This window comes from Diceros bicornis, chromosome 18 (assembly GCF_020826845.1).
Source record: "Diceros bicornis minor isolate mBicDic1 chromosome 18, mDicBic1.mat.cur, whole genome shotgun sequence".
Taxonomy (NCBI): domain Eukaryota; kingdom Metazoa; phylum Chordata; class Mammalia; order Perissodactyla; family Rhinocerotidae; genus Diceros; species Diceros bicornis.
In genome coordinates this window covers 8,164,577-8,186,171 of record NC_080757.1, presented here as the reverse complement: position 1 = coordinate 8,186,171, position 21,595 = coordinate 8,164,577, and the positions used below count along the sequence as shown (strand labels likewise).

The 21,595-nt window shown below is 47.9% G+C and overlaps 1 protein-coding gene across 1 annotated transcript; it reads right to left on the bottom strand.

Annotated features, from left to right (window-relative positions):
• Positions 1-262: 262 nt before the first annotated feature.
• On the bottom strand, positions 263-20,395 carry LOC131416912 (myosin-3). The gene is made up of 39 exons (XM_058559707.1): positions 20,192-20,395; positions 18,286-18,429; positions 17,661-17,817; positions 17,119-17,146; positions 16,648-16,756; positions 15,948-16,040; positions 15,147-15,210; positions 14,966-15,064; positions 14,009-14,112; positions 13,785-13,923; positions 13,240-13,358; positions 13,004-13,153; positions 12,100-12,270; positions 11,692-11,998; positions 11,515-11,585; positions 10,867-10,954; positions 10,665-10,782; positions 10,142-10,265; positions 9,916-10,052; positions 9,575-9,830; positions 9,163-9,405; positions 8,897-9,073; positions 8,643-8,788; positions 8,475-8,565; positions 7,662-8,051; positions 7,434-7,560; positions 6,249-6,367; positions 5,879-6,075; positions 5,316-5,499; positions 4,471-4,636; positions 4,058-4,182; positions 3,238-3,546; positions 2,918-3,121; positions 2,718-2,843; positions 1,662-1,832; positions 1,463-1,567; positions 1,198-1,293; positions 957-1,094; positions 263-405 (listed from the first exon to the last, which is right to left on the bottom strand). The coding sequence occupies exons 1-39, from the start codon at positions 20,393-20,395 to the stop codon at positions 379-381; spliced, it is 5,823 nt and encodes a 1,940-aa protein (XP_058415690.1). The 3' UTR covers positions 263-378.
• Between the last annotated feature and the right edge of the window lie 1,200 nt (positions 20,396-21,595).

Genomic DNA, 21,595 nt, shown 5'->3' with positions numbered 1-21,595 from the left:
TGGAGGGAGGACTCTTTTGACAAACTCCCCTCCCCCCACCCCCTGCCAAAGCAGTGGTTAACCTGGGAGTATTTTTTCTTTCTGATCTAATCTCAAATTTAAACCAAAAGAATCTCACCCTGTCCCCACATACACACACCAATTATCTTAATCAAGCCATCTGCTCACTGAGATTTCAACATTAGGCATTAAAAATCACCAAACAACGAACCATTTCCACATGGGGAAGGGAAAACAAATACAATGAAACAGGCCCCAAGTTGAAAACAAAGCAAAGTTTATTGCATGTGAAAGAGGTCACATGGAAATTAAGTATAATGGTCAGGAACCATGAAAATATACATTGTGCATATTTTCTTTCCTGTCCAAGAGGATAGCTCACTCTTCACTCTCATGGACCACCATCTGGAAAGAAAGTGGGCATTTTTAGTTACATCAGATGGCAGAGACACATTTCCCCCGCTCCCTCTCCCAGCGAGCCTCAGGGAAATATTTCAGTCACACACAGGATATGTTTTGGACCTCAGGAGAACACATGACTGCACACATGGAGGAAGTCACCCCACAGCGTGCAACTGGCCCTCAGAAAGAACAAGCCCCATAGCTGGAGCTTCCTTCAGGTGTTTCCCTACAGGTGGAGTAACTGAAGACTGGTGCCAGCAGAGGGGGCTTAAAAGGCCTCAGTGGAAAAATGCTCGTTCCTTTTCAGGATGGTGTTTGTTTTGTGGTGACATACAGACCTGGGTTTCAGCAGGGCTCTTCTCAGCTAATGACTTTAGGCAAATCCTTTCCCTTCCTGCGCCCGAGATGGACCAGTTCTAAAGTAAAGAGTTCTCTAAGGTTCCTTCCAGCTCAAAAATTTCTACCTCCTTGTGAGTTCTTCTCAGGTTGCCCCGGGAGCTGCAACTCTACACACACCTGCTGCTCTCCGTCTAGCACCGAGGGGAACCACCTACCCTGCTGGAGGTGAAGTCTCGGGTCTTAGCACGAAGCTTGTTGACTTGAGATTCTGCAATATCGGCACGTTCTTCGGCCTCCTCCAGCTCATGCTGAGCTTTCCGGAATTTGGTGAGATGAGCATTGGCTTGTTCATCCTAAAACCAAAGAGCCCAGGGAGGTAAGGTCAGCGTGCCGCTCTTAGAGCTCTGTGAGAACAGACAGGCTGCTGTTCTAAAATCACAAACGTGTTTGACTTACAGCCTCCTCGGCCTGCCTCTTGTAGGACTTGACTTTCACTTGCAGTTTATCCACCAGGTCCTGTAGTCTCAGCACGTTTTTCCTGTCCTCTTCACTCTACAAGTGAGAACATGGGAATATAACTAGAGGAGGCGGCAGAGTGGCACGAGGTCAGGCCAGTTTTCTGGATCTAAAGGGTTCCTTCCTGTATGCTGGAGAGAGAACCAGGGTGGTGTTTGCACTTTACAGAGAACATGCCCATCGCTCGGGCTTTCTTTCCACTGACCTGGTAAGTTAACTCCTTGACCCGCCGCTCATATTTCCTCAGGCCCTTGACAGACTCAGTGTTCTTCTTCTGCTCCCCTTCTAGCTCAAACTCCAGCTCTCGGATCTGGGGGAAACAGTTGGGAAATTAGTCTGGGGCTGTGGCACGAACGGGAGAGGCCGGAAAGCTCTGCCAGTGCTGGAGTTCGTCCCACAAGTACCCGCGTCTCCAGTTTCTGGATCTGCTTCTTCCCGCCCTTCAGGGCCAGCTGCTCAGCCTCGTCCAGACGGTGCTGCAGGTCCTTCACCGTCTGCTCCAGGTTCTTCTTCATCCGCTCCAGGTGGGCGCTGGTGTCCTGCTCCTTCTTCAGCTCCTCAGCCATCATGGCGGCCTGAAAAGCAGTTCATACCCACTAAAATGCAGGCAAAGATCTAGTGCCTTGGAACTGTCCGAATCTGGGCACAGAGGACCAGAGTCGTGCTGAAAATAAAGGACAAAGGGTAAGGTGATGACTGAGCCCACCCTTTCACAATGGAGTACGGGAAGAGCAGGTGTAGAAAAGAACCTGAGAAATGAAACCTCCAAGGACTGGATGGGAAATGGTTTCTTCCCTTTCTTACACTGGCCTCCTTGGGATCTTCACCACACCAAGGAAATTCTTTCTTTCATTACCACCAATATATATTTTCAAAGGAAGCTGAGACTTAGACAAGATTGAGTTGATACCTATACCCCAGGTTTGGGGAGAGTGAGAGTAAGGGAAGGCCTCAAGAGAATTGAGGTGTGCACAACATGCGGGACAGCAAAATAGGTGCGTGGTAATGTTCTCCACAGCGCAGCACATGGCGCTGTGGGAGCCATGGCCGCAGGGAGAAGGCCTCTGAGACCCCGGGAGGTTAGGCGCTGGTGGGAGGGAAGCCAGCTTCATGCGAGGTGAAATTTGGTGGGATATTGACATCTGAGGGTTGCATTTTCATATTTGGAATGAGTCAGATGTTGAGGGAAAGAAGAGCATACACTCCATGGGCATAAGAATCCGAATATAATCCCTTCTGGTCTTTTTTTCTATGCTCCATTATTTCTCATGTCCACCTTTTAAATGTGCGGGAGGGGACGTGCTGAGTTCGAGGGGAGGTGGGGAGCAGTTTTGGAGCAGAATGCACACCACGTGTGCCCCAGGGGAGGCCCCAACCTATCTCAGGGCTGGGGGAGGGGAGGAGCCTTTAGTGAATTACAGTCTTGGCAGCCGCACAGGAGCAGGAAGGAAGAGCCTTACATCTGTGATGGCCTTCTTTGCTTTCTCTTCGGCGTTCCTTGCATCCCTGCTGGCATCTTCTACCTCACTCTGGAGCTGCGTGAGGTCTGTCTCCAGCTTCTTCTTGGTGTGGATGAGGCTGGTGTTCTAGGGCAGGAGGAGCGGGTGTTACCCAGCGTGTCTGAGGCAGACTCTCTCCCCTCTGCATCCCCTTCGCTCACCTGGGTGTGCAGTAGCTGCACTCTCTCGTTGGAGTCCAGGAGCTCCTGTTCGGCCAGTTTCCGGGCCCTCTCCGTCTGCTCAAGAGAGGCCCGCAGCTCCTCCACCTCGGCCTGCAGCAGGTTGGCTCTGCGCTCCACGATGGCCAGCTGCTCCTTCAGGTCCTCCTGGCCCCGGAGGGCGTCATCCAGGTGGAGCTGGGTGTCCTAGCCAGAGAACAAAGGAAAAGTCTAGTTGCAGCTGAGGCATTAAGACCATGAGCCTGGACTACACCTTTGAGAGTTTGAGGACAGGAGAGGTTCCCACCAGGGACCCCGCAGACCTTCAGCTGTCCCTGGACACTCCTGAGGTGTTTGAGGGTCTCTGCAGCCTGGCGGTTGGCGTGGCTCAGCTGGATCTCAATTTCATTCAGATCCCCCTCCATCTTCTTCTTGATCCTGATGGCCTCGTTCCTGCTCCGCACTTCGGCGTCCAGGGCAGTCTGCATCGTTTCTACCGTCCGCTGGTAGTTCCTCTTCAGCTGCTCGATCTCTTCGTCTTTCTCCACAATCTTTCTGTCGATTTCTGATTTCACTTGTGTCAATTCCAGCTGGATTCGGAGGATCTTGGCCTCTTCATGCTCAAGGGCGGCCTTTAAAGAACAAAAACAAAATGGAAATAGTACCATTAGTGATACGGTAGTGATGGGACGGATCCTGCTACACTACTCTTTAGGGTAAAAAAGCTTCAATGGAATATTTGTAACTCTGGCTCTACAATATCCAAAACTGTCTTTTAAAAAGATATCCCTAATTTATCTTCAGTGCCAAAATAAGATCTGTTTCACTGCTATTAGTTTTGGGTTATACAAAACAATAGTAACATTTAAATCATCACATTTCTTAGGAGCACCTTAGAGATATTTTAAATTCATCTAAGATTTTATAAAATCTCATTTTTAGACTTATTTTAATGTAATGAGTTTCTCTAATAAATTCAAGATAATTCACAGGTATTATTTCATGCTTTTCGATAGGAAAGGAGCAGGCATTAGGACTGTGACTCTACAGAGACAAAAATGAAGACACAGGGTGGAGTCAGCCAGCCTCCCAAACCCGAGCTCTTGCTCTGCCCCTGTGGCCACCTCCCAGCATCCTGCTCACCTCTGCTTCCTCAAGAGCCAGCTGGATATCAGCCTTTTCCAGCTCGATCTGCTTTCTTGATTTCTCCAGTTCATGGATGGTTTTACCATTTTCAGCAATTTGTTCTGTGAGATCTGCTATCTCCTCTGCAAAGAAATAAGTTTTGATTACATTTGAACACCTCTGCACAGGTTTCCAGGCATGGTAAGCTAAATGCTTTTTACCTAGTTTATTGTAATTCTAAGGACGCTGTTTCCTAGAGATAAGATATTGTATAGAGAGGGACTCAAAATAACCCCTCAGATGATGAACACCATCTGTGCGTGCATTAACAGATGGACGCGCATGGAGGTTTGAGTCCTGAAGTCACGCCCACCCCAGCACACGCTCTGGCAGAAGTGTGAAGGGAGATTGCAGACTTTCAAACTGCTTACGCTCTAAATTCTTATTTTCTCGTTTCACCGTTTCAAGTTGATCTAAGGCTTCTTCGTAGGCATTTTTCAGTTTGAAGAGCTCGGTGCTCAGAGAGCGGGATTCCTTCAGAGATGCCTCCAGCTCTGCCTGGCTCTCCTCACACTTTGTTTTCCATTCAGCAAGCACCTGGAACACCGGGATGAAGGTGTCTCCCTTTATTAGCTCTTCTCCCCCAACCTTCTAACTAAATATAACGTTAATATAACATTAATGAGTATTAATAAATACTCTTAGAATTAGGGCTACACTAGGCAGTGTTTCTTGCTTCACTCTTTGTTCTCGATTATTGGACTAACCAAGATTTCGGTCCATAAATTTACTCAACATCTATAATTGATCAGTAACAATTGCCATCTCCGAAAAGCAAATAGACCCTTTGAGAAGGAATTAGCTGGGCATAATTGCCCTTTTCCTGATATGAAATGGCCCTGCACTTCTAAATATTTCATTAAAACTTTGGTTCAAACTAACCTTATCTGTCATACTGAAAGGGGGGCTTCCAGAAAGCCTCTCAATGGGACCTGAGTTAGACCCACATGTCAGCCACCCAGACAGACCAGCAGGATAGGAGAAGAAAAATGCTTGGGGCTGAACAACGTGGTAGAAATTGGTTGACAATGTTTGAAAGGGACCTCTATCCCCATCCCACTCCCATTTCATTTTACAGATGAGGAAACTACAGCCCAGTGAAGTTCAGAGACTGGCCCAAGGTCACACTACTAGTGGGGCAGAGTCAAGACTGGGACCAGTCTCCTCCTTTCGTGACTACTAGGGGTGTTCAGCCTGCAGAGAGCCGACCCCACACCTTGTCAAAGTTCCTCTGCTTCTTGTCCAGAGCGGCGGCAAGAGAGTTGGCTCTTTCAACATCAACCATCAGGTCCTCGACCTCCCCTTGCAGCCTCTGCTTGGTCTTCTCCAAGGAGGCACACTTAGCATTCACTGCCTCAACCTGTTCCTCAGAATCTTGAAGACGCTGAGCAAGTTTTTTCCTTAAAGAATATGAAAGAGAAGCAGATGCTATTTAAGTTTCCATCCTCTTGAACATCACTATTCATCAAGTTAGAATCACTAATCTACGTGATTCAAATAGCTATTTGCTTTCATGAGCCCGGCAGAATTTCCTGACTGCTAAAACTCAGTGATCAATAACCTGCCTTGTCTCTAACCAAGATCAAAGTTGTTTGTCTTAATGAAATATGCTAACACCAGGTCCCTCTCATGGCACAGGATTGCATTACAAGACAGATGAGGCGGGGAAACATCCAGTGACAAAACAAATTCATTCCCAAGTGGTTCTAAAGTCAGCGCCCTCCATCATGTGATCCTTTAGGAGTTCTAGTTCTTTGAAAGGTCAGTAGAGTTGCGTACTTAGCCTCCTCCAGCTCCTCTGTGCGCTGGATGGCGTCCGTCTCGTACTTGGTCCTCCACTGGGCAACCTCGCTGTTGGCCTTGGACAGCGCCCTCTGCAGCTCGGCTTTGCCTTCCTGCTCCTCCTCATACTGTTCCCGCAGCAGGTCACAGTCGTGGCGGGAGGACTGCAGGGCATGGGCCAGGGCGTTCTTGGCCTGCACAAGTCAAGAAAGAGGAGAGCCCCCAGTGGATCAATATTTTACTGCCATGTTCATGATACAACCCAAGTATGTTCCTGCCATCATCTCCTACTGAATAAAGTTACCTTTTTTTTCTGCAAGTGGTATTTGAAAATTAGATCAAGGAAGCACTCCCTCAGATGACGTACCTTGCTCTCTTCCTCCAGCTGCCTCTTGAGCTCTTCTATTTGTTGGGTAAATGCTTGCTTGCTCCTGGAAAGTTGGGATACTATGCTTTCCTTTTCTTCCAGTTGACGACTCAGCTCGCCTATGTCCAGAAGGAAATATTTTCATTTTATTCATTCATTCATTCACCAATTCCTACTGTGTGTAAGGCACTGTGCTAAGATCTGAGAAAGAGTAAATAATAAGATGTGGTCCTTTCTTGGGGGAGAAGGGATGTGTCCATGAAAAGGAACCTGAAAGCACAACCTGATTAGATATTGTTACAAAGTATGAGAAGCTTGGAGTGACTTTTCTCAATACAACACGTTCAGAACAATAGTAAATTTAAACATTACCACCTGAAAACTCCCATCAAACCTTCCAGTGGCTGGTGTTTCCAGCTCTTTGTTGATTTGTCATTAAGAGAAAAACTGCCTTCCTTAGGACTTTATATCTGGTAATTCGAAGTTAGACTCTAGGGTGAATATGGTAAGTTCTGGTTTAAATGCGTACATATAGGTAAGAGGGAAAAAAGATGGAGGGGAGAGGCCTTGTGACTCCAGAGGTGAATTCCCAAGATTATGGTAGACAACTGAACTTCTTTTCTTCATTGTCTTGGTTGTGTCTGCTAGTGGAGACTGACTCACCCATGATGATGGCCTGCAGGACCAGTGCTGGGTGGGGCCACATTTTCTGGGTGAAAGCCCCAAATAATGGTCCCCTGTATTTTTATCACACCCCAAGGGCCTATACAAATTGGCCATGTTTCTTTCTTTATTGTCTAAAACACTTGATCGCGAACAATCTGAATTAACGTGCAGCGAGAAGTAGGAAGGCCATGGGACTTTGTTTCTAGTCCCGTTGCTGCCATTTAGATTCTTTTCGATGCAAGGTTAGAATAATTTCAAAGGAGTTGGAACCAGGTGATATTTGAGTCCCTTCTCATTCTGGTCTACTTCTCTCTCTCTTGTTTTTACTGAACTCTCAATGTTCTCCTCTTTCAGGATATTTTGAATGGCCCTTTTTGTGGGTTATTTCAATTGCTTCTCTTCTGAAAATATGCTTTCCTAGAAATTCTCCCCCAAACAATTACTGCCCTTGAGTTTTGGCCGGGTGCCCCCTCTGAGGTGCCCCTGAGGTGTTGCCCCTCCCCATTTCCCATGGCTCACCAGCCTCGGTCTGAAGACGAGACTTCTGTGTGGTCAGCTCACTCATGCTCCTCTGAATTTCCTCATTCTTGCCCCTGGCCTCACTTAACTGATCCTCCAGAGTTCGGCATATTTTTTCCAGATTTGCCTAAAGGATTGAGAAGGGGGAGAACATTAAGTCAGTAGTCAGATTTGAGTGACCCCAGAGGTCTCTTATCAAAAGCACTGGGCCCCATCCTGCCCAAGCACCTTAGATTTCGACACACTCTCCATGTTGCTGGAGAGGTCGTCGATCTCCAGCTTGAACTCGCTCTTCTCCTTCTCCAGTTTCTGCTTGACCCTCTGCAGGTTGTCTATCTGCTCCCCAAGCTCGGCCGTGCTGTCCGCGTGCTTCTTGCGAAGAGCAGCCACCATGGCTTCGTGCTGCAGAGTGGCCTCCTCCAGGTCCCTGCGCAGTTTCAGGAACTCGGCCTCCCGCTTCTTGTTCAGTTCTATCTGGGTGGAGGTGACGCCTCCCGCCTCCTCCAGCCTGTCGCTCAGCTCCTCCAGTTCTCGGGCATAGTCGCTGCGCTGTTTCTCTGTCTTTGCGCGGGTCGCCCTCTCTGCCTCAATCTCTTCTTCCAGCTCCTCAATTCGAGCCTGTGGAAGGCAGCCACTCACCCATGAGCAGTCAGTCCCCAGAGTGACTCTGAATGTCAAGAACAGACTAGTTTCCATTCCTATTAGACAAACCATTCTTGGATTTCTCCTGGAGAAATATGAATGTTGCTAATTTCCTTTAATATGAATTTTTCTTGCTCCAACATGGTCATTACTTCTGCAGTGACCAACCCAGGATATTGTCTAGTCAACTAAATGTTGACCCAAAATACTTTAATTATGTATTTTATTTAAAATTATGGAAAAATTGTTCATCAGTGCTGCATCAGCCTAGCAAAAAGGAAACCAGTGAGGCAGGCAGACCATGGTCCTGCCCCCTTGCTTTAAATGGCTTACAGCAGACAGCACCCAGCACACTGTGAGCAACCCGCAAGGGAAAGAAAAGTCAGAAACTCCTCCTACCTGTAGCTCTTTGATTTTCTTCTGAAACTGGAGGCCCAGTGTCTGCTCATCTTCCACTTTGCTTTGCAGTTGACTATATTCAAAATCCTTCCTGTGAAGGGAAATGCAGAACATGTGAAGACAAAATACCCAGTAACATGGGCTGAAATCAGTGGTCTTAGGGCGTACTTCTTGAGCCTTTCATCCAGCTGTTGCTTATCATTCTCCAGATCTAATATGGACTCTTGGGCGAGCTTCAAGTCTCCCTCAAGCTTCCTTTTGTTCCTTTCCAGCTCTACACGCAGCTTCTTTTCTTGTTCCAGGGAGCTTTCAAGCTGAAAAAGACACCATTTCCTTTTGAGAACAAATGCTTTGCACCAGAGGATTCTTGAGGGCTCTTCCAGCCCCGAATCTAGGACTCCCAGTTAGCAGTATTTATTTACATCATCAACTTGCTGTTCCAGTTTGCTCTTGATTTTGCTCAAAGAATTGACTTTGTCTTCTTCAGCTTGGAGGTCATCCAGGGTCTGCTGGTGGGCCTCTTGGAGGGCTTTCTTCTCCCTGGTTAACTTTGCAATTGTTTCATCCAACCCGGCGAGTTCCTCAGTAAGGTTTTTAACCTAAGAAGAAGCCACAAGCAATTGTAAGAAGAAAAAAAGTTTGGTTTGCCATGGCTACATCAAGCTGGAAAAACCCACGAAGAAAGTACCTTGTTCTCTGTGGCATGCTTTTCCTTTTCGACCTTGGCCAGTGTCAGCTCAAGGTCATCTATGTCTTTTTTGAGCTCTGAACATTCGTCCTCCAGTTTCCTCTTCTTGGCCGTCAGCTCAGCGTTGATCTCTTCCTCTTCCTCAGCTCTCTCAGTCACCTCCTTGATTTTGGCCTCCAGCTGGAACTTGGCTTTGATCAGTTGATCACATCTTTCCTCAGCGTCCAGTAAGTTTTCGCTTTCCTTTAAGAAAAGAATCATTATTTCCTTTAATGAGATAAGGTTTTTGACATTCCAGTATTTTGTTATATGTGAAGTCCTTTATGAAGCATCCCAACTAAAAAGCAAACATCCAAGTTTCCTAAATAAATCTAGAAGGAAAAGTTAAAAAAAAATATTCCTAAACACATACAGCTTGTACTTGGAGCTGCAGGTCATTCTTCTCTTGTACTAGAGTCACCAATTTTTCCTCCAGTTCCTTCCTTTTTGCCTCTGACTTGGCGAGTTCATCTTTGGTTTTCTGAAACTCTTCCTTCATGGTGGCCATCTCCTTCTCAGTCTCCGCACTCTTGAGGAGGGGCTTGATCTTGAAGAAGAGTTTCATCCAGGGCCAGTGCTTGACGTTCATGAATGAGCGAATGTTGTACTGGATGCAGAAGATGGACTCTCTAAAAACAAAAGATGGGTTATTTCTAAGAGAGATGCCCCAACTCCCCCCAAAGAGCTCATATTTGAACAAAGGCCCTGCTTGACCTTCTCTGCACCATCTTCTGGAATTCCACGCGCATGAGAAACCCTCTGCACACAGCTTGTGTCCGGGTGATCAGTTTGGCCAGGCGGTCATCCCGCATTTCTTCTAGAGTTCCCAGCAAGCCAGCTTTGAAGAACACCTTCGAAGGAAGAAGGATGACATGAGTCAGTGTGCTGGAGAAGTCTAAAAGGGACTGCAGGCCAGCATTTGTCAGAATTGATGCATTACCTTGGTATGTCCAAATTTGTACTGAGTGTGGTCAATATCAATGGATGCCAACAGCTTTTCACAAGCTTTCTTGCTGTCGATGAATTGCCCCTCAGGGATTGCACTGGCATTCAGCACTCGATATCTGCCATTGTAGACACAGAAACAATTATAGACTATTAGCAAAGACGTAAACCTTGGAGACCAGCTAGTTGAGGCCTCTCTTCTAACAGGCCAGAGGGCCAAGGTCCAGAGAGGGAAAGAAACTTGCCCATAGTCGCCCTGCTAAAGAGTGACCTGGAATCCAGGCCTCCCAACTCTTAGGCCAGGTCTTTTCTTTGCCCTGTTGTAGATCAGACAAGCTCCTGAGAAAATGCAGAAGGAAGAATTATGTATACCTTGGCTGAGTGGTAGGTTAATCATTTTACATGGAAGTCCATAACTGTTCTGTTGAAACAAGACTTTTCATACAGCGTTTCTCCCTCTCAAATTCCAGCATTTCCACATCTCATCAAGAAACATATAGAGCATTTTTATTACACACCTTTGTTTAAAATCCCCATAGAGAATCCTATTGGGGAATCCCTTCCTGCAAATGCGGATGCCTTCCAGGACACCATTACACCGCAGCTGATGGAGGACGAGGCTATGTTCCATAGCCCCTGAGAAGAGAAGCAAGAAACATCAGCTTCACACAGAATTTCTTAAAAACTGAGTACCATCTACAGAGCCAGCAGGTGTCTCACCTGGGGTTTTGGTTTCGTTGGGAATTATACAGCGCACAAAGTGAGGGTGAGTAGTTCTTAAATTTGACATCAGCTTGTTCAGGTTTTCCTGAAGGAAAAAGATTAAATTCGATAGCCTACTGTAGGCTTTTACAAAGACAGAGATGTATTGTAATGAAAAATAAGATATATGTTTTAAACTTATGAATTCTAAAGAATAACGAAATTGTTTCATTCTTTCTTTTAATAGTCTTATGGCAAGAGGTGTAGGCAATAACTGTTATAGTAGTGTTTTGCTTCACAGTGAGCCAGAGACTAACCAAGTACAAAATGTTCTCTGGAATCAACTCAAGAGACGTAGCTGTCTCCACCGGGAGCGTGAGATGCGACTGCCTGTGTCCTTCCAGCAAGTCGGAAAGTTTGCACTGAGGACTCACCTCCTAGGCGAGCCAACCCAACTAGTTCTAGTACCAAATGATAATTAAATTCTGGTCCCACATGTGTTAGACCTCATTTACATATTATCACACTGCCACTCAACCTCACTAAGTGACAGTAATCAGATGAAGGCCACATTACTATTCTTGAATAACCAAGTTTAGAATCTCTACATTGCTCATTTTGAGATGACTTAAACCAATCACAAGCAAATAAACATATTTTTCTTACCCTGAAAAGGGCAGAGACAGTTTGGAAGGAAGAACCCTTTTTTTTGGCAACTTTCTTCTTTCCACTGTCAGCTGAAAGAAATAAAAGATAGTGTGTGCTGTTAGTGGATCTATAGATTTTTCAGTCTGTGGATTGAATGGAGGGAGAAAGCACAAGGCACTCCGGGTGCTCTGTTACCGTCCGCTGTAGCAAAGGTGGCGTAGAGGTGCGCCAGGAGCCTGTTGGAGGACTTCTGGTACAGCCCAACCACAGTCTCGTTCAGGGGGTCCTTGTTCTTCTCCAGCCAGCCCGAGACGCTGTAGTCCACGGTGCCAGCGTAGTGGATCAGTGAGAAGTGGGCCTCGGCTCTGCCCTTGACCACCTTGGGCTTCTGGAAGTTGCTGGACTTGCCCAGGTGCTGGTCATACAGCTTGTTCTTGAAGGAGGTGTCTGTGGCCTTGGGGAACATGCACTCCTCTTCCAGGATGGAGAAGATGCCCATAGGCTAGATTAAGGCAAGGCAAAATGCGTGTAGGGTAACTAGAGCTGCAGTGATGAGCAGCAGAGTATATGAGAAGAGGTGACTGAGTGGATAGATTAGGATACCTTCTCAATGAGCTCAATGCAGGCAGCCAGGTCCATCCCGAAGTCGATGAACGTCCACTCGATGCCTTCCTTCTTGTACTCCTCCTGCTCCAGCACGAACATGTGATGGTTGAAAAACTGTTGCAGTTTCTCATTGGTGAAGTTGATGCACAGCTGCTCCAGGCTGTTATACTAACACCAAAATATAACGTTCACATGAAAAGTTAGACTTCTTTCAAAATCAGAGACCCATCATCCTTCCTCCTCTTTGCCTCAGGCTCTCGCCATCTCGTTTATGCTTTCAGGTGTGCTCACATTCCTCAAGGCCCAGCTCACATCACATCTCCTCCTTGGAGCCTTCCCTCAACTGCCAACTAGAAGGTGTTTCTCCCTCTCCTGAATTCCTGTGGGCTGGGCCTCTCCTGTGCACTGACCACAATCTGCCTTATTTTGCAGTTACTCTCCAGCGTGCCTGATCTACTTCTCATTTTCCTCTGTAGACTCCGAGCTCATCTTTTATTCACCTGCGTGTCTTGTATCTGATAGACACCAAATACACACTTTGATGAATGGCTATTTGCTTCTTACCCAGAACCAGTAGGATATTTATGTAAAATACTGCCTGATTGGCTTATTATCAAATTCTTTATATGCCCAGCTCTTCCTAAGTCAGTAATTGCATTTGATTTTCTTTTAATCCATTGGACAATGTCCTTTAAAATTCCACTTGACACAGGTCTTCCCCTCTCTTAAAATAACACAAGCCCTCCCCATATTCTCTTCTACTTGACCATGCTCTGTCTGATCTCCCCACAAGATGTGACGGTATGACCTATTGGCCACCTTGCTATCTTCCCTATAGGATCATGAAAACCAGTCCTCCTCTACAAAGCCACATGAAAACATGAATATAAGTGACACAAACCTCAAAGATCTCAAAGCCTGCGATGTCCAAAACCCCAATGAAGTGTTGTCTTGGGAGCTTCGTGTCCAGCTGCTGGTTGATGCGCGTCACCATCCATAGGAACAGCTTTTCATAAACAGATTTGGAAAGGGCGTTCACAGCATGGTGAACCTGTTAGGGAAAGATCAGCTGGTGAGTCTGAAGGCAGAGGCTGTTGGGTACCTACCTCCCTTCCTGGCCCTGAAGCAGTCCCTTACCTGATCCACAGTTTGACCTTTGGTCACATACTCATTTCCAACTTTCACTCTGGGGAAGCACAACGCTTTCAGGAGGTCCGAAGAGTTCAGGCCCATCAGATAGGCTGTCTTGTCAGCCACTGGGTGAGAAAAGAAAGATGATTACAAAGGGAAACCCCTGATGCTTGGCAAAGTAGAAGAACCACTTGGGAAATCATCCAGGTGTTTCAAAGCTTGGCTAAGTTCATCTTGGTGTGTTTTACATTCCGTATATCTAAACGGCTTACATTTGACCAATGGAAGCTAAGTCACTCAGAATATGGTAGATTTTGTGGAAAGGCAGGATTGTGTTCCAGAAAGCCCTGGTCACTTTCACTGCATCTGAAACAAGACCACGCTAGTGATTCAGCAAATGGAGGTGGTAACAGTGCCTACGGGCATTTGAGCCCCAGAGAGGTCCACCTCTCCAGGTGGAAGAAGGATTAATCACTTTCAAAAGAGGCACCAGATAATCTGCTGAACAACCACCCAACTCTGGTTTACGGCCTGTTGGGGTGATTTGGTACCTTCTGTGCCGTCTGGCTCCGCCTGCTCCTCTCGCTGCTTCTGCTTGAACTTCATGTTCCCATAATGCATCACAGCGCCCGTCAGCTTGTAGAGTCCAGATTTCTCTTCTGGGGTGAAGCCCAGGATGTCAATGGCACTCTGGCATTGAAAGAACAGCAGCAAGTCAGTCGGCTGACCCCAGTGATGGAGGAGTACCCCACACCTTTCTCTCAGCTCTACTTACATCTGTAGCCAACAGCTCCTCGGCATCGTCGATACTGGCTACCAGGATTTCACCCTGGCTGATGAATGGGTAGTCGTAAGGGTTGGTTGTAATCAGCAGCAGCTCTGAAATCATGAATAGTTAGAGGAGGTCACATAGAAGCCAAGAAAACATCCCCCCCCCCGTGGATTTGAGCTCCTGTATTCCGGGATGAGACTTTTACTGCTGTAGCCCAAGCTAATTTAGAGTTAGAAATCGCTTTTAAACAGCCTCGCAATTCTCAGGCTGTGGCTGAATGTAAAAGCCGGGGAAGACTTTGCTGCCCGCCCACGCGGTGTAGATTAAGAACCGGGGAAAGAATATTTAAATTCCCGTGCTTTGCACGTGAATGTGCATATCAATGTAGGTTGGGAAAAATTAAGAGGGAAAACTGGCTGAGTGTGGGTCAGGACATGAGCCCAGGTTGAGGGAAGCACAGGTTGTTCAGTACAATCATAGCCTTTTACAAAACTTGTTGAAAAGCTACAGCCTGTTTCCAGGCTTGGGACCAGAAGGCTGAGCAAACACAGCAAAAGAGCAAAGAAGACCGTGTGCACAGAGGCCTCTGTTAGGTGTGGAACAAAGGGCAGGGTGAGCATCCTCAGGGCTGGATTGTCATCTGATACCGCACTAGCCTCACAGCATTTGGTGAAAGGTTGGTTTCTGTGCTGGAACACAAGGGGGCGCCCAACGACAATTAACTGCTTTGTTGTTCAGGTTTCTATAAACCAGCGCTGAATTCAGCAGTAGTCTAATCTTGTTGCCATCCATTGGATTAGGTTTTTTCAAATTGGCATGTTACTGTCAAAATAGCCACATCTCATTTCTAAAACAAACTTCCCCTATTGGCTATCGAGCCACCTATGTTTAGGTGTAGCTCTCTTGGTCCAGTAAGAACCGAAATGCCTGAAAGACCAACCCCACTGGGGACTTCCTCACCTATGAGCTCAGGCTTCTTGTTTGAAAGAATCTGGTAGAAGATGTGGTAGCTTCTCTCAGCCTTCAGCTGGAAGGTCACTCTTGATTTTTCCAGCAGATCTAGGAACACAAACACAGGACTGTTTTCCAAACTGCTCCCCACTACCCTGAGACATCATCTGACCCCGTGTAATCCACTTACAAGTTTCAATATCTGCAGAGGCCAGCTTCCCAGTGGTACCAAAATGGATTCGGATGAACTTGCCCTGTGTAGGGAAAGGGAGACCAACGTCTACCAGGACTCCGAGTGTTCGTACTCGTCTCCTGGGTAATGCGAATAGGAGCTTTATTCCCCTATAAATTGAAATTCAGTATGTCCTTCTTCTCTTTCCAGTTTGCTGTGCCTCCCTTTTCTCCATCCCCTTTGTTCCACATTACCTCCAAACCGCCCCACCCTATCCAGTCAACAAAGTAATAGAGCGATTTTTTCTAGATGCACATCAAACCATATCATTTCCCTGCTCACAGAATCTTTCAGTAGTTTCCTGAATGAAATCCAAATCCCTTCCCACGACCTACACGCTCCTGCGTGCCCAGGTCTTTTTCTACCTCTTCCCGCACCTCATGGGGTGTGCCTCCTTGCCCACCTCGCTGCAGCCACGCGGACCCTCTTGAGGTCCCCTGACTACACCAGGCCCTTCCCTGCCTCAGAGGGTGTGCACTTGCTTTTCCCTTTCTCCCTCCTCATCCTGCAGATCTCGGGGTTCACAGGCCAGCCCCACTGGAGGTCTTCCCTGCCAACCCTGTCTAAAGGAGCCCTAGCTGCTCCATCCCACAGCCTGTTCATCTAACTTACACGGAGGTATCATTATCTGAAACTGTCTGGATGTGTTTCGTTCTTTCATTGTCTGTCCCCACTGGATTGTAACCTCGGTGAGGACAGGAATCTTGCCTATCTCGTGGGCCACAGAGAAAATCCCAGCTTAGCCCAACTCGGACTCACAAAACGGGAGGAGTTGTCGTTCCTCACGGTCTTGGCGTTCCCGAAGGCCTCCAGCAACGGGTTGGCGCTGATGATTTGATCTTCCAGAGTCCCCTAATGCAAGAAATCAGGGGAGGAAGAAGGCAAAAATGACAGTTCTCCCCAGCCCTGTCTCTCCCGCCTGCCCTTGCTGCCTGCAGTCTCTGGGGAAGCTGGTCTCTCCCTCTCTGACTTTCCAGTTTGAGGATCAACCAAATCGTCAGCACATCTCACTCAAAACACTTTGCCATTTTGTTATATTTGGCCGTAATTGGGTGTCTTGACCTAAAATTCGTGTAATGCTTCAGTTCCTTCATGCTACAGTCAGTTAGGTTGTCTGTATTCACTTCAAACTGTAGTAATACATTCGTTTCAAAAGGCAGGTCTAGGCTACAGTTCCCTCAAGTTGGTATATGTGATTCTGCCATAAAAGAAAAAGCTCTCTGAGCGGCTCCCTAATCGACCCCTTTCTTGGTTAAGCCTTAGAGCCTCATTTTCCAGAAAAATTCCAGGATCTGGTCCTGTAAGATCAACCACACAACTGGCTGCCCTTTGAGATTTTAAATCCTGCCTGCTCTCCTTTCCTTGAAGAGCAGGGAGTGTGCCTCCCTTTGCCCCCACATTCTGAAGTGAAGACGAAGGTTAGAAGTAGAAGCAGAGCAAGCCTTCCTCCTCCGCATACCTTCATTTTGGAGTCCTTCTTCTTGGCGAGGTCTCCAGTAGCTGCAATTGTTGCAAAGTACTGGATGACCCTTTTGGTGTTCACAGTCTTCCCTGCCCCGGATTCTCCGCTATTGGGAGTGATCAGAAGAGAGAGGGAGAACGAAACAAGTCCTGTTCATATAAATAAACTCTCCGAGATGTCACAGAGAGGCCTGGACATACTCTGAGCCACATCAGACACACGCCCTTAAACAAATGTGAGAGACGCAGAGGCCCAAGGGAAGACTCATCACAGCTCTGTTGACTGTGATTCCAGTTTTCTAAGGCCTTACACATACCTTATTGCCCAGCCCCAAAATCTATTTTTTCATCACAGACTTTGTTCTAAATACGTTCTAATGAACAGAATAGAGCAAGTGGCACCTTTACCTTCTGCACTGGGGACAAAGAGCCACAGCTATGAAAGCTTTCTATGGTTTCTGATACTCACGTGATCAGAATGGACTGGTTTTCACGATCTGCCAAAGAAAAAGATAAAATAGAGTCGATGGCAATATAAAAAGAGCTTCCTAATTCTCCATTTGTCAAGCAGTCAGAGTTCAACTGCACGATTTCTCTTCCCTCTAGTATTTTGTTTAGTCCTAGCTGGGAGCTTTCAGAGCCTCCTTCTTGAGAATGAGACTCAGGGAGGTTAAGTCCCTGCTTAAAATCAGCCAGTGGCTTCTCACCAGTCAGTGGCTTCTCATCATATTAGGTGGAACCATATGAAATTGTCAATTTTTGTTTTTGGCCCACAAAAATGTCAGTTTCATATGGTATAACCAATACTTGCATTAATGCAAACTCCTCACCAGGCTCTGCAAGGCCCTAAATGCTCTGGCCTCTTTCTGCCTCTTTAACCACCTCTACCCTCCTCTCCTCTGTGCTGGAGGTCTCACACCAGACAGGGCAGGCCCAAGACCACAGGGCAGCTCCCCTAAGCCCTGTCTAATGCCCGCTCCACCACTCCAGCCTTCCTCCTTGGAAACCTACCAGTCAGCATGAACTGATAGGCGTTGTCAGAGATGGAGAAGATGTGGGGCGGGGCCTCCTGGCGCTTTTTGCCTCGGTAGCCGTCCACCACCTCGGGGTTGTACACCGGCAGCCACTTGTAGGGGTTGACGGTGACACAGAAGAGGCCCGAATAGGTCTGTGGCAGTAAAAAAATATGTATATATTTATGTGCATGTGTATGTATATTTCAAACCTTTTGCCTTTATCATTATTTCACTTTTCTTTATGATAAAGTTGTAAAGGAGGGAAGAAACGATTTCTCTTTATAGGTAAGGCAACTGAAACTCCAAGAGGGGCGTGGCCGGACCTCCCACCGCTAGTAAGTGACAATGCCATTGGCCCTGTCTTTCCTGCTGTCCCTCCTTCCTGCTGGTTCCTCCTCTTCTCTCCCGCCCCCTTCCAGCCTCTCTCCTTCCCAGCCCATCCATCTCTCCCTCCCTCATCTTCTGTCTTTCTCTTCCCCTTTTCCTCTGCTTTTTTCCCCATTTCCTGTCTTTTGTTCAACAGCTTAGTGGAACACTAATCTTCTAAAATTCCATCGCCCCCGCAAGCATCCCCACCCCCACCCCCATCGGATGTCCTGGGAAGCCTCCTGGGCACCCACATAGATCATCCAGGAGGTGTAGCGGTCCTTGAGGTTGTACAGCACGGCCGGCTCGTTCAGGTGCGTCAGCATGGCCATGTCCTCGATCCGGTCAAACTTGGGGGGATTCATTGCATACACATCCTCTGGTTTGACCACCAGGGTCTGCGAGGGGAGAAGTACAGTGCTTACCCAGTCTTCTCTGTGCATTTTGCCTGCTATAGATGTCTGTCACCCACGAAGAGACTTTGGGGAGCAAGCACTAGAGAAAACGCCCACTTGGCAGTGAGGGAAGATAGGTTTGTGGGGCAGCTCGTGGTGACGGTGAGAGCATGTGATTTGTTTCTGTTACTCAGGGCTTTTGTTTTTGTTCCCTGTCCAGTGGGCGAGAGGTGAGGGAAGGATGACAGAACTGAGAAGAGAGGGTCTCTGTGCACGGCTGCGGGGATGATGCAGGGACGGAGCCAGCGGGCACCTTTAGCTCAGTAACGCTAGCTGGACCCAACCCAGCTCCAGCAGCTGAAGGGCTTGTTCTGTCTGCTCAGGGGACACGGCACGTCCACTGGTGTCGCTGAGGTGGGGACAGGAGAGAAGGAGGGAGGCGGCACTGGCTCAGCAGGCTGGCGCCCAGAGTTAGTCCATGTTCTGAGCTCTCAGCTGTCCAGCCTCCCAGCCCGTGTCTTGCTCGCTGCACCACCCTCCCCACCTGTGCTTATGAAAGAGAAGCTAGCCTCCCTCACCCCTCCCGCCTTTCTGGGGTCAGAGTGTCACAAGCCGGGTGAGGGACATGAGGCAGAGCAGTGGTTCTAGCACCGGCAGGTGTGTTTGCACTTCCCTCGGGAGGAGAAGCCCCTGCCTCAATACCCTCCGGCCCCCCGGGCTGCAGGACCCCAGGCACAGTGGGTGAGCTCGTCTTCCTCTCCCCTGCCCTGCCCTCACCTCCTTTCTCTCTGAGACCTCCTTTGAAGATGATCATTTTCCTGGTTGGGCAAGGTGGGTGGGAAACCTGCCTCTTCCGGCCTCCAAGCAGAGATTCACTTAAACCACCCGTGCAGCCAGCCCTCCTTGGGAATGGTCTCCTAGATCATCTTAGTCGTCATTCATTATGTCTAGCTTCTGAATTCCCTGCTGCTATGTAAGCTCACTCTCAGCTCTGTCATCTGAAATGTACAGACAGCCACCCTCTGGGGGCTTCCATGCTTGGTAGCACTGAAGGGCAGTTTTCAATGCCTTTTCCCTTTAGCCTAGCCCAATGACGCTATTTCCTTTACTCTTCTCTTTCGGGTTTTCTTTTTCCTCTCTCTTCTTAGTTTTTTTTAACTTTTCTTGGAACATTTTTGATTCTTCTGGTCTGGGTTCCAGAAAGTAGTGAAGTCCAGAACTCCTCCCAGCACCCCCGCCATGGCCTGGGCCGGAGTGTAGTGGCTACACTGCTCATGGCCTTCCTGATACAGGGAGGCTGCTATTTCACATCAAGCTTGTGGTCCATCTGGGTCCTTTACCCATTTTCCTTATGTCCTCAGTTAGATGGCTACTGCTAGAAGAATTAGGAGCAAACCTAGGCTGTCAAAGGAGAGTATTCTAAAAGAGGTCTTCCTAGTGTTGGACTCCCAACTCCACACCTTCGGGATGCACAGCCGGTCCCCTCTGACCTAGAGGGGAGTGAACACTGACAAAAGCACCTGAACACTAATTGCTTTGATCAGCCACAGCCAGTTTCTTCTGCACCCTGCAACCTGAGGCCCCTTGTTCCCTCTGCTACCTCCGAGGACCCCTGGGAAAGCTAAGACGGTGACGCTGTATGAGGCATTACGGTGCCAGAGCCACATCAGGAAGTGGTGGGAGGTGGGGCGGATGCACAGACTGGCCAACCGGGAGGAGCAGACAGAGGGCCAGTCAGCCTGCAGAGGGCGTAGATGAGGCTTACCCGGTTGTCTTCGGTTTCCACCGTGACCTTCCCATCCTGGGTACTCTTAATTTTCGCCTTGGCATAGTCTTCCTTTGAATCAACCACAAAGCAGTAGGTTTTGGCATCAAAAGGCTGGTTCTGAGCCTCAATCCTCTCCTTTTCTGACTTCCGGAGGAAAGGAGCAGCTATGCCGAACACTTCCATTTCCGTGTCGCTACTCATGGTGTCAGCTGGAAGGCAAACCCCCCAGGTGAGCCAAGCTGCCCGCTGAGCCAGGCTCCAGGCCTGTCCCCACATCTGCCCTGCCACCGCAGGAGGCCCCTAAAGCAGAGCCCCAGGAGCAAGTCTGTCCTTCATCCTAGGAGCTCCACTCACAGGAATTAAGTGCTGGGAAAATCAAATGGGCACATAGTTATGGAGTGGCTATCTGTGCAAAGGGCACAGAGCACATGTAATCCAAGCTCTTCGAGTGTCAGAGGCTCGGACTGGTGAAGGGACCTGGAGGTGAGTACAGCCCTCAGGACCACACCTTCCTCTTCTGTAAAACCCAGGTGTTGCTGAGAGAAGATTTAAAAATAACAGCATAAAAAATAAATGCTGTTCTTTAAAGAGAGTGTGCTAAATGGCAAATAGCTAGGGAATTTTTTTTTTTTTTTTTGGTGAGGAAGATTAGCCTTGAGCTAACATCCATTGCCAATCCCCCTCTTTTTGCTGAGGAAGATTGTCCCTGAACTAACATCTGTGCCCATCTTCCTCTACTTTGCATGTGGGACACCACCACAGCATGGCTTGATGAGTGGTGTGTGGGTCCGTACCTGGGATCCAAACCTGTGAACCCTGGGCCGCCGAAGGGGAATGCACGAACTTAACCACTACTCCACAGGGCCGGCCTGCTAGGGAATTTTTTAACCATTTTGAATCAAGGTGACTACCTCCTCACACAAGGAAGCCAGCTTTTGCTTCCTTATTTCTTAAGAATAGAAGCCTCATCTGACATCAGCATCTGTTTGGAAAGTCTCCCACAGTGCTACCTCCTCTCTGTCCCTCTCTAGCCTGACCTGTCCTGTCTGAGTTCTAGTGGACTCTCTGCGTCCTTCAGGCCATGGGGAGGTGGGAAGAACTGGTAACCTTGAACCTGGAGGCTTCCAACAGCCAAGGGACATGGCCATAATTCTCACCTGAGAGTCACACCCACAGGGGGACAGCAGAAGACAACAGCAGCCGTGGAAAATCAGACCTGCAATAAATACACAAAAAGAAAACTCAGGATCCGTGAGTGTGTCTGGTTCGGTTCTGAATCAGCTCTTGATGAATTAACTGAATAAAGATAAAGGACTAATGACTTAAAAAGAGCCTTACCCTAGAGGCGAGGGGAGGAGCAGGGGCCATGACCCACAGGTAAGCCCTTAAGGTGTAAAAGCC